At 41.2% G+C, this 19,812-nt stretch overlaps 1 protein-coding gene across 2 annotated transcripts; it reads right to left on the bottom strand.

The window, feature by feature from the left end:
* Positions 1–301: 301 nt before the first annotated feature.
* On the bottom strand, positions 302–17,018 carry togaram1 (TOG array regulator of axonemal microtubules 1). Of its 2 annotated transcripts, none has more exons than XM_074660051.1 (23): positions 16,733–17,018; positions 13,910–15,090; positions 11,627–11,693; positions 9,696–9,824; positions 9,229–9,492; positions 8,867–9,150; positions 8,566–8,789; positions 8,091–8,185; positions 7,840–8,004; positions 7,663–7,728; positions 7,344–7,513; positions 7,072–7,243; positions 6,132–6,368; positions 5,647–5,770; positions 4,491–4,596; positions 4,014–4,249; positions 3,738–3,896; positions 2,751–2,877; positions 2,543–2,658; positions 2,198–2,381; positions 1,845–2,064; positions 1,675–1,761; positions 302–1,570 (listed from the first exon to the last, which is right to left on the bottom strand). In XM_074660051.1, exons 2-23 carry the CDS (start codon positions 14,942–14,944, stop codon positions 1,317–1,319), a joined length of 4,521 nt encoding a protein of 1,506 aa, XP_074516152.1. In that variant the 5' UTR covers positions 14,945–15,090; positions 16,733–17,018; the 3' UTR covers positions 302–1,316. The 2 variants fall into 2 exon arrangements, with proteins under 2 accessions (XP_074516152.1, XP_074516153.1); XM_074660052.1 differs by having other exon boundaries at positions 7,072–7,240.
* Between the last annotated feature and the right edge of the window lie 2,794 nt (positions 17,019–19,812).

Here is a 19,812-nt window from a genome sequence, read left to right as displayed (position 1 = left end):
CAGCACAGGTGTTACTGATAACACTAACGATGGCTCTGTTGTATTCAAGTGTTCCAGTGAGAGTGACGGTGAGCCAGCATGCACAGTACCTTGAACCTGGAATCAATTCAGCCATCATTTATTTCATTATTTACACTTGTGCTTTTCCTACTGTGACACGTCAAAATGTCTTCTGTGAAAAAGGCCTATTCACCTTTCAAAACAAAATGCAACGGCCAAGATTAGACCTTAACAGATGTGGTCAAAGCCTCTCAATACCCCTTTCCCAATCCCATTAAAATCTGAATGAGTCACCTGGAAGTTGGTTTTACAGAAATAAAACACTTTATTTATATATCAATCTGTCTTTGCTCTTGTTCACAAACAAGTTCAATATAATTTAACAATAGATGAGTTAAAAGGCTACTTGAAGACTGGCACTATACTGAGACACAATCAGATCTGGGCCTTTACTCTTTTCTCAGGCAACTGCTGGAGTAAAAACTCCTTTTCCTTTCACGCTGTGTCCCCGTCCGGGAGAACTGGTTCCAACCCAACCGTGATCTAGGCATCAGTGTACATATACATCTCCTTAACAAAAATATAAACCATTTTGATCCTGCCAGTAAATTTTGGTCATGCAAAAAAAAAAAAAGACAAGACGGTACCAACTCAGCACATCATTAACAAGACTTTGAAACCATTACACAATAGATAAATTAGAAACTGTGCCATTATACAGCATACGATTACAGATTAAGCTAATACTGTGCAAATACACATTTGAGCTGTACAAAAGTATTTTGTAATATTCTGGTTAATCTCAATTCACAAAAAAAAAAAACTACATAAGACATTTTTAAAAATATCACATCACATCTGATGAAACAGCAAAAATATACATCTTTCAGGTCCCTGTCTTCTTCCCCGTCTTTTTGTGCATTTCCATCTTACATTCTGCTATAGTGTCTCTGATTTGTCTACAGTACATGTTTAGATTATGAAAAAAAAAAAAAGCAATGACAATCATAGGATGGTAAAATGTAAAACTCTATCAAGTCTATAATGATAATGAGCTACTTTTTCAAAGTGCAAAGAGAGCAGGTTGGGTGTGTGTAAGACCTGATGTCAGTATGTTACAATTGTCCATGCTTCTGTACCAGAGGAAATCTCACTGAGATAAAATTAAGAGCTCCTACTTTCTAAAGGACTTTCTCTTTATTGATATAAAAGTGCAGGCACTGTAAGAAATGTAGAACATCTCTGTCTTCAAGTAAGGTCAGTGTTAAATGTTCTTCTCTTCCGACGTTAGGTTGTGTTTGGATTCTGTTTTACCTTTAGGACAAGGTCCTCAGGACCTCATTCAAACCTTTTTGGACATTGGCAGGCTGGGAGGCAGCACACTCAGTCAGGACGGGCCCCATCTGGGCGTTAAGGGCTTGGCACAGGTTGGCGGTAGCACCCCTCACGCTGCCGCCGCGGCCATGAATGGTACCGCTGTGGGTGGAGGTGCCCAGGAGGTGCCACAGCAAGGGAAGCACTTTCTGCTCCACCATCTGGGGCTTGCGAGGGTAGAGCTCTGTCACGAGATCTGGAAATACAAAGTGAGAAGAAAAAAGAGTTGGTCAGACAGACATACGAACCAGCTGGAGAGCCAAAAACAAAAGTGTTCGGAATTTATTACAACAAACATACCTGCAACCTTTTCGATAAGATCCACCTTTGCTTTGCCGTTTAAAAACTGAGCCTTGGTGCAGAAAGGCTGAAGAAGAAGTATGTTATCTGTCATGGAAACAAACGAGAATTAGACCTGAGCCTCTAATTTTACCTCCCATCAGAAATATGTGAATGCTCAAAACGAGTACCGAGATTTGAGATAAGTGCATTAATAGCTCCGATAGCAGCAGAGTAGACGGCGTTGTTCTTGGAGTTGAGGTGATTGTCCACGATCGCCGGGACCAGGATATTGACCACTTGAGACAGGTTGTCCTTCAACGAGTGGATGATTTTCTGTAGAGACTCGAGGGCGTACAGGTTGACCTTGCTGTTGGACTCCTGCAGCCGGGCCTTGAACGCATCAAACACCTGAAAGAAGGGAACAAAATGTGAACGAGACACTTTGGTGATGTTTTCATGTTGAAACAGGGTTGTATGTTGGTAATTGAAACCCATAACAAAGAGATCTATAGGATTTGAAAACATTTTTTTTAGTACTAACCGGATATATACTGTTGATGACCATGTTGGGGTTGTGCTGGCAGTCAGTCGCTAGCTGGTCGATTCCCTTGATCCTCTCTCTGAAGTCCTTTGAACCCAGCAGACCTGAGATCTGATTGATGTATTCGGTCTTGTCTGCAATACTTTGAGTCTGAGCTCTACAGCTGTAATGGCTGTTAGTCTCCCTGTAGATGATGCAGAATATATCAAATGGTTTACTTTTATAAACCCGTGAGTAAAGTATGAATAACTTTGTACTTTATATTTGCATTATGTGTTTATCTACACCTCTGCTTAAAAGGCTGAATGTAGTGTTTAGTGCAGTGCTGTTGATATTTACACCCACCTGTTGGTCTGGTTGAGCGGCTCTCTGGTGAGAGATGAGGCCCTGACTGTACCACTGCCTGGGAGGGAGCGTCTACCCCTGGCTGACTGGGTGTCTTGGGGCATCTCACCAAGACCCTAAGAAAACCAACCCAACAATCTCCAAGTAAGCTGACGGTGCGACCTTTAGCAAAATCACCATAAATGTTAGAAACACAAAATGATTGTACCTTTGTCTTGAGAGTGAAGACGGTGTCTCTGACAGTCGGCAGGTCTTTGGCGGGGATATATTTCTCCAGGATCTTGTCAAAATCAGGGTGGGACGACAGGGACAGCAGCATTCGACGGCCAAAGTACCTGTGGGTTGAACCACTATGATAATGAGAACTCAGAAACAAAGTGCAGATATTAACAGTGTCTGTTTTGTGTAAATTCCAGCTTCTCAGCGACGATGCCATATTTGGCCTAGCAGATGTCACGGCCACAAATCAGCGGTTGAGTAGCAAAAGCTACTTTTGTTTTGAGATATCTATTTCAGTAACAGTAAATCATGCATCAACCAGAATGCAGGTGTATTTTATATGTTGTATTGTACTGCATTACATTTAATTTTTTTTAAATTTTTTTGTTCTATTCCCATTTACATACATGGGGCAATAAAATATTATAAATACTTCAACCCAATAGACAACCTCATCCTCTCTGATAGTGTCAACAAAAACTGACAATTATAAGTTTGGATTGCATTAGATTAATTGTCGCCGATTTTTCTGGTCCCTAAGTGGATTTTATGGCGTGTGCCAACTAGGGCTCTCATGATATCAGATTTTCACTACACAATTATCGTGGCCAAAAGAATTCATGATAACAATATTATTGTGATAATAAAAAGGAATAATAATGCTATCAGTCAAATTCATCTTTAACTTTATTTATTATGCATTTTATCGGGGGTTTTTTGTGCAAATGTGTAGGGAGGTGGAGAGAGAGTCTCTAACCATAACTGTATAGGATATATAAAATGAATTTAAGACGTGTTAGATTATTTACACAATATTATCATATGTGTATTATTAACATGATATCAATATTTTGTTTTTTAAAATATCACGGTGCAAATGCAAAAGTTAAAATCAAATCTGTGTGCACAAACATGAATGAGGCCCAATGGCTCTGAAACTGTAAACACATGCAGCAACAAAAACAAAGTGGCATACCTGGCTTCCTGTGAGGAGTCTTGTGCTAGTTTGGTGACGGCAGGTACGATTCTGTCTGTGAGATCTTTACCTCCAGACAGAAGACGGGCAGCACCAACCTTGTCGACCAGAACAGCCAGGTGCTGGGCGGTGCATTTCCTCACCACTGCGCTGAGGTGACTATCAGAAGAGTGCAAACAAATTCAGCAATCAAAGATTAAACATTTTATTTGGTGTTAAAAATGGTGCAAAATTGAAACAACTTCACTGTGTGTGTATATAGAGACGCATACTGACCCCAGTCCCCCAGAGAGTAAAGCATTGATGCCACGAGTTGGTGTGCAGTGCTGCACCATGTAGCACAGTGCTGCATCCACATCCTGCCTGATGAAGGCGTTGCTCTCCCCGGCCTTCAGCAGTAAAGCTTTAACTGTCCCGTCCAGCTCCTGGTCCATGGCCTTCTGCAGGTGGGTGTACAGGTCGCCCAGCGTACATACTGCAACCCTGGAGACACTCGACCGCAGGTTCTTCACCTGAATGAATGAATGAGGGGGACATTATTAATACCTAACGGGGAAACAGGCTCATTCCAGCATTCCTGCCAGTCAGTCAAGGCTGAGAATATGTATACCGCTAATTACTATGAGATTGAGAAATGTTCTGCAAATATTAATATATAAACCAGGAGCGAAGCAGTTCAAGTTCAGGTGGAGTAAACCAGCAAAATGAAACAGTAAAAATGATGTGAGAGTGTTATGCAACAAGTTATAGTACCTCTTGAATGAGAGACAGGCAGACATCGTGAAGCCTGCCCTGGAGTGTGTCTGAGTGGTAGAGAGCCAGACTGCGCAGGAACATCAGACCCTCGATCTTCTTCTCCCTGATGTGAAAAAAAGACACAGTTAGTAGCCAGTTTTGACCAAATTGAAATATTAAGTATGATATATGCTGACAGTGGCTGTGTCAGTTTCTTTATAAAGGTACATACAGTAAATGTATAGCTAATGATATTGTTACCCCATATGAAAAGGTTGCCTGTCTCCCTTTTCACAAGGCCCTGTTCCTCAACATTAACAGTGTTTTTGTGTCAACTTAATTATTAATGTTTCAGTTTATGTAATACATTATTAATTAAGGGGTATAAATGACACAAGCGTGTTTTGTTTGTTTTATGGGCTCATCTGATTTTGTTGTTGTTCTGTCTGGGATGTTGGGGTAGACCAGCTGCTCAGCAGCTCAATCAAGTAAAGTGCAAACAGGTTTGCCTCATTATGTCCTCTTAGCAGAGAGGGGATGGGCACTGTTAAGATGAAGGAAGATAGGTAAGATAGTTCTGTAGTAAAATACATTCTGTGATATTTTGTGTGCTCATTGGTATGGATGGATAGATCGATTGAGATGGGCAGGTGGTAGGTTCTTGTTAGGTGAGGCTGAGAAGGTAAAATTCATTCACTGCAGTAAGGGGAAGGGGAAAGGGAGTTGGCAGCTTGATGTGAGGCTGCAGCTTTCTTTTGTTTTGGTGGTTCTTTAGTTTTATTGAAATTCCTGGGTTTCATTTTTGTCTTTTCTTTCAGTAAACTTTGTGTGGATAAATGCCACTTTTTTTGCAATACTCCTGCTTATCAACCCGGTTCCTCAACATCCCTTTTTTAAAGTTTTCCAGTGCCAAACCAACTCATCTGCCCTTTATATGGGCTGGCGGAACTACACCCCACAAATATCACTATATGTGGAATGACTGTAATTTAATATTTTTCTGGTAATGTTATTGTTTAGCTAATTAATACCAGTCATATGCATTTTTTATTCTATTTTATATCTTATAAACCTCTGTAGGACCCCTGGATTTGACTTATCAGTATGATGGATCCAAACTATTGTCTTCCAAAGCAGTGCAGCTGAGATACTGTAACATGCACGTGTTTCTCACCAGTCTTCAGAGCTCAGCAGGTTAAAGCTCTGCGTCAGCGCCAGGTCAGGCTTGGAAAACGGACACAGCTCCGGAGGCTCTGAGAGATTTTTCTTGGTGCCCACAGTGCCAGGGGACAGCTCATCTAAAATTGCCCGTCAGACACCACACACAACACACAGATTCGGTCTCATGTTACATCTCTATCAGTCTGAAAACAAGCAGTGCGTGTGGGCGGCGGTGCATTAACGGTAGGTTGTCAAAACAAAAGCATTGTGGCGCATTACCCAGAGCAAACATCTTATTCACCCATGCACCGATGGCTCTGACGGTCTAATTAATGTTCCAACATTTTCTATAAACAAAGACCTGTTGAAGCACTGGTTCATCTATTTATAATGTGTTGGGATACTGCTAAATTCCCAGCCGGTGTCAGACCAACTGGGAGATGATACATAGCAACATAATATAGTGAAATTTTTTGGCTTGTTTTTAGATCCACTAACCTGAGCTGTGGGACAGCGATGGTCGGGTTCTGCTGAGACTGGGGGCCCTCCTAAGACGGGACAGGTTTTTGGGATTGGGGGGCACTGTGGGAGGGCTCGGCTGGTGGGGCGGAGTGAAGCACTTGATGGGGCTTTGGGGCACTGGTGGGCTGACAGGACTGATGGTGCTGATGGGGGACTCGTCGGAGAGAAAGTCTGCTTTGGTGGAAGCCAGTGTGCTGCCGTTAAGATGCAGATCTACATCAGAAAAAAACAACATTTCAAGTCTGCATACAGTATATGGATGATTCCATTTCTTTAAAGAGGATACAATAAAATACAGCACAGCATGATTCAATTCTAGTGCAATATGGCAACAAAAGTGATAAAAGTATACTGTATTACGTGCTGTGTTATTTGCTTGTTTATAACTAATAGTAAAAATCTGAAAAAGTAAAACTAGCTCGAATTTAAACTTAAACTCCACATTATAAAGAAATATACATGTAAGGGTCTTATTGATAACATTTGAATGTAGACAAATATTTTCAAAATAATAAAACATCCACAGAGCCTTTAGAAAGGTGCCGTAAAAGTATGGCTTTTCCTAAAAAAAAAAAAAGATTATGATTGTGAATTACTCATTTTAAAATTTAAAATTTTTGCAGGTCCAAAATGAATGTTTTGTTTATCTCTGTGAAAGATATTGAATGTTTGGTTCCCACTTCCACCAAGGCTTATGAGCCAATAGTAAAATAACGTTGGTATTACGTGGTATCTCTGGGTCAGTTAGTGTGGCAAAAACGGATAAATGGTTGAGATTGACTGGCAACAATTTGTTGTGAAGTAAATGTAATAGAACAGGGGAGGGAGAATGCAACATCTAGTGGCTGAATGTTATCAATAGCACCTTTAAGCAAAGTAAAAACAGTTGGTTAAGGTTTCAAAATCCTTCTCTTGCCTTTGATGATTAATACTCTATTCTCCTCTGTGGGTGAGTCTGACAGCATCTGTCTGACGCGGTGGCGAATCTTGTCTCGCGTGTGGTCCGCTTGAGCGCACTGCCCCTCTTGCTGATCCAGACACTGCAGCCGCGTCTTATCCCGGTTAAACCTTGCATTCTTCACCCTCTGCTGCACACGCAGTGGTAGAAAACACACCAGATGGGACTTTGGTAACCGGAAACTTTGTATGACATACGTATGATTTAACGCTGGACGAAGTGTGACTAACCTTAACCTCGTCTGGACGTGGGCTGTCATCGCCATCTAGGTGACTGCCAGACAGAGTGTGGCTGTAGATGCCTCCTGAGGGATCAGTGGGGGGTTTGGCTACAAAATCGCCCTGATCGAGTGACGAGGCGACTCCTGGACGGCTGGAGGACACTGCGGTGCCAAACATGCCTAAGACAAAGCGTGAGGGGGAAATCTGAAATGTATTTTCAGACAGGTGGACATGGGAAACATGTCTCTTGCCATTCAATCTGTTGTAAAACAGCACTCAGCTAGAACACCATGCCAACCAAACAGAATATTGGACAACTGAATAATACCTCTCCCAATGACTCCTTCAGGCATGTCCGTGGCTGGTGAGATCCTGCTGCTGTGGCTCTGAGATCCTAAGAATCAAAGGAGATGTATACTGACTGATTATTTAAGCTGACAAAATATTGTTACCAGGTAAATCCAGGGAAAAAACTCTGTTCAGTTTGATATCACAGCTGACTGACCTTTAGCGGGCTTCAGAGCTCTGACGGATTCACGGTAGGCTGGTTTGACCAGCGGAGGGGACGGTCCTGTTGCCTCTTCCTCAGTTTTGATTGTTCCGTTGGAGTAAGTGACTCTCTGGCCAACGACACCCACCTCAGACGACAGCTCGTTCCTCTGAGACAATCCTTGAAAAAAAAAACAGAGAACAAAGATGTAAATAAGATAATCTAAACAATAAAACAGATGCAAAACCATGTCCTCCCTTTTATACCTTGAAGGCTGCTGAAGTCCATGGACACAGAAGACCTCAGTTTTGCAGAAGGCACTCTTGCAATGCGAGGTTTCATTCCTGAAGAGTTTCCGGAACTGTTGACAGATGTGACGAGTGAGAAATTATGCGAGAAAACTGCTTAGCAGTTAGCACTGTTCAACACATTGTCAAACACCCCCAGATGGGTACCAGGTTATTGCTGCTTTAACTTGACACCGTGTCAACATTTACTCAATTAACTGAGGCATAAAAACAGGTGCCTGAGCTGACTAATGTCCGGACATATTGTAATCCCCATAACATCATTTTTTTCCCCTTAATATTGCTTATGAACTTTTGCTAACGATGGATCAAGACCCAATCAGATCATCTAGTCTACAGGAGGCACCTATAGTCTACGCATAAAGCTTGTATCAATCACAATATCAAGATGTATGAATCTACTCAAACATGCAGCAAAATGCAAATCTTTTACCTGGTTTTGATGCCATTGAAGCTTGAGTTGGCGACTGAGCTCAGACTGGAAAGACCACTCTCGCTGGCTGAGCTGGTCAGCACTGGAGAGGTGTGTGATGGTGAGTCCAGACCCAGGTCCATCCTCACAGCAGAGTCAGGGCTGTCTGGATCTGAACTGCTGAGGCTCACTTTGGCCCTCTTCTTGGCAGCGCTGTTGCGCAACGAGCGCAGGGAGTTCAGCATCTGTGGGCATGGAGAGGAATATTAGTAATGGAGCCAAACTTCACCCCCCTGGACTAGCAGACTGTGTGTTTGCTGACCTCCTGCATGTCCAGAGGATCATCCTCTTGAGGATCTTGCGCCATGTTGATGCCATCATGGTCCAGGTGAAGATCCCTTTCTAGTTGCTGATTCTGAGGGCTGCCCGGGGCATAGGACCTCTGGCCATTATGGGACTGCACCTGCTCTGCTGTTGGGACAACTGGCGAGATAGATAGAGTTGCCCTGGTGCTGCTCAGAGCCCGGCGGAACGACGAAGTGGAGGAAGAACTCACGAGGGAGGCGCGAAGAGGTCGGGGAGAGCATCTGCTAGAGAGATGGTCTCCTGAAGGGGTAGAACATGGAGGTTAATAAACAGATGATACAAAGAGGCCACAAGATTTTTACTTTTTACTAAATTTACCCTTTGCTGTGACTGTTGTGTCTCTCCAGGGACTGGTGTCTCGCTGTTGAGGGGTGTTCTCTCTCTTGTTGGGCCATGTGTTGGACATAGAGAGGGAGGAGTCTGCACGACGGCGGGACAGTGTCGGAGTAAGCATGCCTCCTGGGAGTGTAGCCAGCGGGTAGGAGGGCAGCAGGAAGGATCCGGGTGTGGTGGGGTTCGAGGGGAGGGAGAACGTGCGCTCAACACTGGGGTTCCTCGAGAGCGTGCGTCCCTTCTGTGCCACTGTGAGACAGAGTAGTCACACGTCAGGGAGCATGAAATACTGAGCAGATAAACGGTAACCAAATGGAAATATGGTTCATGACTGTCTGGGTGTTGAAAACTGTCCATTTAAAAGGACTCAAGTGCTTTGTTATCCTACCTTTCAAAGGGAACTTTAAAGGGTTTTTAACAAGCAGATTATTTTGAGGTTTATGATTCCTTACCAACATCTGGGTCAGAGAAGTTGGTGTTTTTAAAGATGTCGGGGTCTAAGTTGAGGCTTCCACTTCTCCTGAGGCGTGCAGGGGACTCCCTCCTTCTGGAGGATTGCGGCTTCTGAGGCTGTGCAGAACCTAGATGGAAATTATATTTTGCACTTTAAACACACACTTTAAACCTGACAGGGTTGCACAATACTCAATTTACATGACAGTAACAACCCCTCTTCAAACCAATGATTTAAAAGTGTATTGTACAGAGGGGGATACAATTGTGGTCACTATACTTAGTTTTCTTTAATTTATTCAGGTTACACTACTCATTTATGTTCTGTCATTAAGCTGCATCATATACTATAGTAAATTATATATATTATTAATTATTAGTCTGACGTGAACCCTGAGAGACTGAAGTTCGGGGTCTTACTGTCTTTCTGTGTTGGTTTTGACTCACAGCTCAGAGTGACTGAAGAATGCTCGCCATCAAGAATTCAGGGCTACATGATCAATCCCATTTTTAACATATATAATGACAAATGAGAATAAAACTGTAGACTATCCCAATGCTGAATGTAATTTACAGTAGGAACTCGATCCGGTGGTATCATAGGGAAGAATTTAGCCTTTTTGAAAAATGCTTCTGGTGGTCAGTTCTTCTCTTTCCAGGGTCTTCTAAAACATTATTTAATACATTATTTAATGTCTGTGCTGGACCAAATGTCCACATCCAGCAAAATTAACAAATGTCCCTGAACGTTTTGGCTGAGATGTTTCTTCTTGAACAGTCTTTAAATTCAGATATAATTATAAAAAAACAGATCTTGACTGAAGATTGAAGGCATTGGAGAGAAGAGACTAATGTTTAGATTGTTTGCTTAACTGGGGCGGTAAATATTGCTGGCAAACCTTGTAACCGTAATTTCAAAAAGTTTCAAATCTAGTCTTGCCTGTGAGAACAGACTGTTCGGGAACACTATGTGGAGGAGGTCACACACACACACAGCAGTAGCCATAAAAAACAGACCTTTACACAGTAACGTTACACAAGCACATCTACTACACTTAAAATCTTAATTTAAGGATTACCATGAGTGTGTGAACAGATTACATAATGTACAGTAGCAGCATTGGAATGAATGAATCAACATCCAACATAAAATTCACTGAGGTGAGAAACCAAATCACATTTTGAAAACATAACATTTTGGCAATTAAGTAGGCAACAATGCCTTTCCGCTCATTAAAATGATTGCAAAAGATCTGTTGATTCCCCATCGGCTTCTTTTTACTGCTGTTGGCAGGTCATTTTTAACTTGACAGCACTGACAAGCTGCTATAAACCTACGACCCTTTGCGCCACACATTTGCTGGGCTTGATTTTCTATTGCAATCGGCTAATTGCACCCAGAGTATAAATCCCATGTAGTAAAGCCTACATTTTACAACATTTCGGGGTGGATTATGCTCACACAATAATCCTGCCTCACTGCGACATGCTCTGAAACGTTTACTGAATGTACTAGGGTAAAAGTTGTTCCACGTAGAGCATACAGTGTATCTGTCCATGTGAACATTTTAAGGTAAAATGAATAGAGTTTGACGACTATTTTCTGATAGGATTCATTGTGTACGTAACATTCCAGCAGGCTACAGTTTAGAAACAAACTAAACAGTTTGGGAACATAATGGTCTCTTCTGGCATGTTGAGAAACTGGTATGGCACTTGTCTGCCTTGCAGCCGTGCACATCTCAGGGCTTTTGGTGACATGTGGCACGGTGACTCCTCTGACTCAGCATGCTAATCCCATTTAGAGCTGCTCTATATTGAGTCCGGCTGAAGTTGACCATGATGACCACCAGTCAGCTGTACTCGTCACCTGGGCTCGTATGGAATAAATGTGAGTGTTATGTTGAGAGGAGGAAGTATTGGCACTTACTGAAACTGGGTACGTAGGTCTCTGGACTCAGCTTTCTGGACAAGGGGAGGAAATCCTCACTGGCCACCTATTAGTAGGCAGAAAATGATTTCCTTTAATAGCAACAATAGAGGGTGAAGTTCAATGTAAAGCAATCCTTAAACAAACAGGAGTCTGAGTGTAATTCTATCCACTGGCCTGAACAGAAGGATGTAGTATACGTTCCAGCTCAGACAAGAGACTCTGGCTTTTGGGTGGATCTTCTGCTACTGTAAACAGACTTAACTGCAAATCACATCTACTGTTCTCATGAAACTTTAACTGCAACCTGTGAAACTTTGATTAAGATAAATAAATCAAGTAGAGATAGAATTATGACAGATTTTTGCATCTCATCCTCTGAGAGAGAGAGAGAGAGACAGAGTGGCTGAGGTTAGTCCCGCTGCCTACAACCTGATAAACAACACTCATTGTGGAGCACTTGGTGTGATTGCAATCAACACTAGAGCGGTTAAATAAGCCATGTTTTACAAGCATAACCCCGTGAAATTACCAATTTAGTGTCACGCCCCCTTCAGTAAGTGTGCCGTGTGGTAATGGGGTTGCTGGGAAACAGACACTGCTGTAAACAGAAGGTTTTTCCAAATGGAGGCTCTAAGCTGGATAATGGTTTCCAGAACAAAATATGGTCAATTAATACCTCGTGAAACAACTAATGGATATTATTAGAATAGAGCTGGTAGTGGCTTGTGTTTAACAAATCATTCCAGTGTGTTATCTAATAAAATGTGTTATAGTATGTAGGGCTGCAACAATTAATCGATTAGTTGTCAAACAATAAATTATTCTCCATCTCTTTTGATGATAAAATTAATCGATTTGAGTCATTTTTAAGAAACAAAAAAGTCAAAATTCTCGGTGACAAGCTTTTTAAATGTGATTTTTTGGGGGTTTCTTTACTCATCTATGACAGTAAACTGAATATCTTTGAGTTATGGACAAAACTAGACATTTGAGGACGTCATCTTAGGCTTTGGGAAACACTTTACGATATTTTTCACCATTTTCAGACATTTTATAGATCAAACAACTAATCGATTAGATTAATCAACAATGAAAACAATCGTCAGTTGCAGCCCTATTAGTGTGTATTCCACATTACAGCCTTTAACCAAACAAAGTGGTAAGTTAACACCATGATTTTCACACAGCTTATTCTCAAGACATCGGATGCTCATCGTTGCTGTGACGGTGTCGCTGTGCAGGGAAATGAGTCACCTACTGCATTTCTTCCAAGAATAGTGTCAGTGATACCGGAGTGCTCTGAGATTTTACCTTTCTATTCCTCCCTCTGTTTACAATGAATTGAGAGCCATATATTCAACGATGCAATTCAGCCCATTGTAACCTAGTCAACAGATACGGATTCATTTCTAATAATGTAAAAAAAAGAAAAGAAAAGAAAACCTCTCATCAAGCATTATGAGCTGTCTAGACAACACGCAATCATACGCACAAGCAGAGGTTGATTGACATGATGAGGACACTGCAGATCTGTGTCGTAAGATGTGTTAAGATATAGCTGTCTCTCTGTTGCACTACTGCATCATGAGAGATACAGCTATATTTAGGTTTTTTCCCACCCAAACTCTCTCTGAGGAAAGTGACACCTCTAAGATTTCTCTTTGGACCGGTGCCTTTGGGTGTGACTCAGCTTGTTCGAACAACAAGTGTGCAATTCTAACAGTAAACAAACAAACAACACCCCCGACTTTTGAAGATGAATTAATTTTTGCGGAGGGTTTAGCCTTATCATTCCTCTGCAAACCAAGCAAAACTAAAGGGAGGCGGAAAAGACTAAAGGGAAGCACACAAACATTTCTTTCATAATCTTTGCATTGACTGCACTTGCTGACTGATTGGGAGCAAATCAACATAAGATACCCTGCAATTTCAAAGTCAATATGAAAAGCACTCTGGTGCTCCTAAACCTTCGGTAGAGGCAGTTAACAAATGACTGATTAAGCACTAATTGCTTTTGATTTCAAAGAGTATTTTTAGAGAAAAAAAAACACTGCTTGTTGAGTCAATAGCTGCCTCATTAATGTCAATCAATGGGAACTAAAAGGACAACATTTCCATCTGTTCTCTGGGTAAAATAACCTACAAAACACCAGAGTATCCCCGTAAGATGTCTTATTTTAGACTAAGTCAAAACACATGCTAAATCTGGGTACCAGATGGCTTAATTATCACAAGAGAGAAGTGAGAATATTGAACGTCAACAGTGCTGATGGACCCCACCTTTTCAGAGCACTTTCCATTCATGTTACTGCATTGCTGCTCATTCTCAGTGGATGAGAAGCTCGACATCTCCCAGGGTAGTTTGTTCTTCCCTTTACCCGCGCTGACGATCCTCCTCTGAAGTGGAAGGTCATCAGTGAGGGAGCCCAAGCTGCCATAGCCATACAACCGGTCGCAGTCCGGTTCAGTTCTGTGGCTCCTGGCACTGCTTACCCGCCCTCCGTTCATCACCCAGTCCAGATCAGCTCCAGAACCATACTGCAGGGTGCACCGGTGTCCTGGTTTGGGTGCCACCAAGCCATACTCCACTACCCCCTCTGAGGAGAGTTTGGGGAGGACGTGCCTCGCTCGTCTCGCTTGCACAGCTGCCATAAGACCCTCTGCATCCTCGTTGAGTTCAACCATGTCCACCGCTTTCATTAGAGGCTGCTTTTTCCCTGTGTCGAGGCAATAGTCAAAAACAGCAAACAGCTCAAGGGCAGCGTGGCGGACCTTCCTCTTGCTGTCTGCCAGGTATGGTGCCACCTCCAAACAAAGCTTGGGGATGTTGAAATCTTTCCTAGGATGAGTGAGCATAGCTGCCATGATGACGTTAAGGACATCTTCCCGAACCCTTGAATTCTTGTGTTTCAAGTTGCCAGTGACAAGATCCAACACTTGTTGTGGTGCAACAGTTTTCATCAGTTGTCGGAACACGTTCATGTACTCATTTCTGGTGACGGTGCGAGTGTCCCCGAGGGCCTTCAGAGCCACTAAGATTATATGTTTGAAATATCTGTCTACGCCCGTGTCTAACTTCTGAATGAGCAAGTTTAAAACTTGCAAGGTGCCATACAACACTTTAAAATTACTGTCATCCAGGAGTCGAGGGAGAAAGTTGATGAACTCCTCAATGCTGCCAGACGGGACTGATTTAATGTCCACTTCTGAGAGGATGTGTTTGAGCTCTTCCACCCCATTTGTGCGATTCTGGTAATTTTTCAGGTCCAGAAGCAGCTGGTGTAACTCCTGGGAGATCAATCCGGGTATCATCATTGATTTATGTTATATGGTTTGTGCTCAGATTTGAGAATCCAAAGGAGCAGACACAATCCTGTGAGGACAATAATATTCCTCCAGTTTACTTGGTGATTTCATCCTGAGTGGTTGGTTGATGGAAAACCACTCTCCTGTTTGTCAAGCTGTGAATGCAAAACAGAAAATTAACAGGTAAGAATTGCCATTTGGTTAGAGCAAAATGAGGAGCAAAAGGCTTCGTAATTACAATGTATTAAATGAATAAAGTGTGAAATAGCCAATATGTCTTGTTTGTTCCTTGTTACTGATAGAGAGTTCAATCATCCAATCCACCAAACAACTCAAAACAAGAGTCAATACCAACAGGGGAATACACTGTTTACCATTGACGGAGCATTTTGGCAGATTTTTCTTGGGCGCTACCCACATAATCAGCTGTGCTGCTCATCCCACAAATAAACAGGCTTTCCAACCATGTAAAATACAATGCCAATTAGCATCGTAACAACAGAGAAATAATCCACCAAACACAAGTTTCCGAACTTTTTTTCTCCCAGTTTATATAAACATGTTACACAGCCACGTTAACTAGGCGTTTAATGGAGGAAGTGTCTTGTTGCTCCTCACTATGATCGATCATGAACTAACGTTAGATTAGAGCAGCTATTCTCAACCCCTGGGCCGGGGCCCACTGGTGGGCCTCAGAGCGCCAACTAGTGGGCCGCGGAGGTGCTGTCAAATGGTTGGCGGGTTTAAAACTAAAGGAAGGATACTGGAATGATATGAAACTAAAAATTCTAAGGAATCTATTGGTCACAACCATGCCATGCTAGCTTTTCAGGAAGGAAGCTGAATAACACTTCAAAGTAACGCTAAATTTTGGCGTGGAAAAACTGGCATGGCCATTTTCAAAGGGGTCCCTTGACCTCTGACCTCAAGATATGTGAATAAAATTGGTTCTATGGGTACCCACGAGTCTCCCCTTTACAGACATATATGTCACAGATGCAGTGACACAAAATGGAGCGGTTTTCTTTTTAATGAAAAGTGATGTTGGTAGACAACCCTGCACCAGTAAAAGCTCCAAAGCGTGTGGTGTGGAAATGTGACCCTGAATAGTTTGGATTCATAATGTCAGGGAGTGATGGGAGAGGGGAAGCTGAATATCTATGTGGGTCAGTACACCTGACAGTGGCATATAACACATATTTTATAGCTCATTTATTTGGGAAAGTGGTCCTTGGGAATTATTTTAACAATCAGACGTGGACCTCAAGTTACAAAAGGATGAGAACCAACCACCAGAACATTTCCCCCCCAGTTTATATAAACATATTACACAGCCATGTAACTATGCATTTAATAGAGAGAGTGTCTTGTTGCTCCTTCACTATGATCATCATGAACTAACGTTGGATTAGAGACTGGACACAACCACTTGTGGCTTGTCAAGCACGATAGTTACCAGCAGAATGAGTGATATAAACCTTTACTTGTGTATTATTACCATACATTATCACCCTGCTAGTGTATTGGTTCATATTATAACCTTTACTGCTGTATTATAACGTTACATTATCACCCTGCTGGTGTAACATTATGTCTATTGGAGCCTTATAGCCACAAGTAATGCCTTCAATGGGTTTACAATCCCTGACTAACTTACACGTTACCGTTAAGCAGCTAACTAACGTTACATAGAACCTCAACTGGTGCTAAGCTAACTAGATAACTAATAGTAGTTTCAGTGGTTTCGTGCTGTGCTGACTGGGCTAGCAAAGTTAGAAAAACACCAAGAAAACAGACCTTTCATTTCTCCCCCTGGTCTTCTTCTTCCTCCGCGACGCTCGACGAGACTATCTGATGTTACGTCGTCCAAATGTCCATGTCATGCTAACGTTACAGTCCTCTTCTGAAGTAGTGCAGACATTTTCCTCTCCTGGTTGTTTGAGCTGTGAGTGTTTGAAAGATACAGAGGTATTCACAGAGAGAGAGGAGAGACCACACACACTCACACACACTCAGAGAGAGAGGAGGCAGCAAAATGGCGCATACATGTCGCAAACTGAGCGCTTCCATGGTGACGCGAGTTCTCCAGGCTGCTCGCTCTATCATCATCAGCACGAGCTGCAGCATTATACACACACTGTGTGATGAAGAGTCAGTCAAAGTGCACTAATATAAGCATACTTAAAGTACAAAACATAAAAGTACGCATTATGCAGAATAATGTATATTATTGTATTCTAATTATTGATGCATTAATGTTTGCATCACTTTAATGTTGCAGCTGGTTAAGTCATTTTAATGACTTTATACTGCTGGGTAGTTTAATCTATATATAGAAAATATAATCAACTAATAAATAATGTAATATTATAATATTACATTATTTATTAGTTGATTATATTTTGTATTAATAATCTGAATCTGTATGTCGAAGCGTGAATGTGTAGATGGGTTAAATCTGGACTTGTGGAACAGTACATGTATATTGAAAAAGGAAAAGAGTTTGGTATAACTATCTGTAAAGTTTGATATACAATGTGATAATGCCTTTTCCAAATAAAAAGAAAATTAAAAAAAATAATAATAATAATCTGAATCTGTAACGTAACTAAAGTTGTCAGATAAATGTAGTGGAGAAAAAAGTCTAATATTTCCCTCTGAGATGTAGTGGAGTAGAAGTAGAAAGTAGCAGAACATGGAAATACTCAAGTAAAGTAGAAGTACCTCAAAATTGTATTTAAGTAATTAGCTACATTCCACCACTGTGTACATTTTATACTGTTGTGTTTTTCAAAGCATTATTTACTCTTCCTGTTGGAATAAAGTAATTGTTAATTATTTAACCGCAAAGTAGTAATGTGTTTTTGATACCTTCACTTTTTTTGCATTAAATCATACCGGGATGTTTGCTGAAATTGATTGGATGTGGCACAGCCCTACCTAGAAAAAATTCCACCAGTCGCCACTGAGTCCAAATATTATATATAACAGGACTTAAACAGCGTGTAACACATAGCCTTCATGTTGTGCAATTTTCATCTAGTTTTGAACTCCACATGTACATGTATGGAGGACCACAAGAGTCACAGTAATAAAGCTTTTCATTGATTAATAACTAATTGTGCAATAGAAATAAGGCATTTATAGACTTGTTTACAAATGTATTTATTTTTTGGAAAATTATTTCTATTCCTTTTTTTTCCAAACATAGCATAACAAACATAACAAAACATAACACCGGTGCCATAATTTTAAATTTTAAATAGATAATTCATACGACACCTTCTCACACAGAAAGTACCTCAATCATATATCTTTTACTATATATTCTGTATATGTTCTTAATGTATATGTTCTTAATATGCCTTGTACAAAGTATTTATTTTATATATAACAGGACTTAAACAGCGTGTAAAACATAGCCTTCTTGTTGATTTGTGCAATTTTATCTAGTTTTGAACTCCACACTTATGGAGCACCACAAGAGTTACAGTAATAAAGCTTTTCATTGATTAATAACTAATTGTACAATAGAAATAAGGCATTTATAAACTTGTTTACAAATGTATTTATTTTAAAATTGTAATAATGTTAATTTTTTATTGTACAATTAGTCATTACCCAGGAAACATGCCCATGCGGGCCCACTGTGGGAAAGTGTGGGTTTACTGTGGGCAGGGGCAAACCCACACTAATCCCATGTGGGCCCTCCGTAGGTTGGCCCATTTGGGCCCCGAATTAGGTTTTTCTGCGGGCAGAACACACAGTGGGTCAAAGCGTGGGCAGTGGGGCCCCCACTGCCCACTGGGGCCCCCACTGCCCACTGGGGCCCCCACTGCCCACTGGGGCCCGACCTGGGCCCCAAAGTGTGGGGCCCACATGTGCCCCGCATTTCACGACGGCAACAGGGCCCACAGTGGGCTGACCCAATTTTCGGCCCGCAGTGGCCCCACACGGGCCTCAAAGGGGCATGTTAGGTGGGTAGGGCTGTGTATTGGAAATAATCTGGTGATACCATACGTATCATGATACAGGAGTAACGATTCAATATATTGTGATATACTGCGATAATGTAAACAAGGTGATGTATTGCGATTTTAGGAAAACTGTCATAGTATAAAGAACACACCAGAAATACACCATTTTATGTGGAAGTGTAGGGAGCTCCAGATGTTCTGGAAAGAAGTTCTTGAGCTGATTTATGAATTGACCGAAAGTGTTGTTCCCGTTGAAGCTAAAATATGTTTGTTACATATATACCCTGAAGACTTTACAGTAAATGTAAGGAAACGTAAACTGATTAATTTCTGTTTGCTACAAGCCAAACGTGTAATAGCTTTAAAATGGAAGGATATTCTGAGACCTAACTCTAGTCAATGGATTAAAGAGATGTCTTCTAGTCTGGCATTAGAAAAACTGACTTTCATAGTTAGAGGTAAAGTTGAGGATTTTTATATGATGTGGAAACCTTTCATAAATTTTATGAATGGCCTGACTGTAGATCCCTGTGATTGGATAAGGATTGGTGCTACCACCGTCACTCCAAGGTAGCTTGTAATTTGTATCATTGCTTGAGCAGGATGATTGTGAATAGGGAGATAGAACAGGATGATGACTGTGTACTGATTTTTTTTAATTGATTATATGTGTTTTTGTATGTGTATGTACTGCGTGTGCGTATATGTATGTATATATGTATACAGTATATATAGGTATATATATAAATAGATTTTATTGTTTTTAATTTAATTTTTTTACTTGTGTATATTCTTTTTACTTATTTATCTATTTGTTTTTTTTGTATAAAATATGTTTTTTGCTGTATCTATACTGGCTTATTTTATATTAATATTAGGTTTGTTAAGTTTCTTTGTACT

This window comes from Sebastes fasciatus, chromosome 15 (assembly GCF_043250625.1).
Source record: "Sebastes fasciatus isolate fSebFas1 chromosome 15, fSebFas1.pri, whole genome shotgun sequence".
Classification (NCBI taxonomy): domain Eukaryota; kingdom Metazoa; phylum Chordata; class Actinopteri; order Perciformes; family Sebastidae; genus Sebastes; species Sebastes fasciatus.
This window is presented reverse-complemented; position numbering and strand designations above follow the sequence as displayed.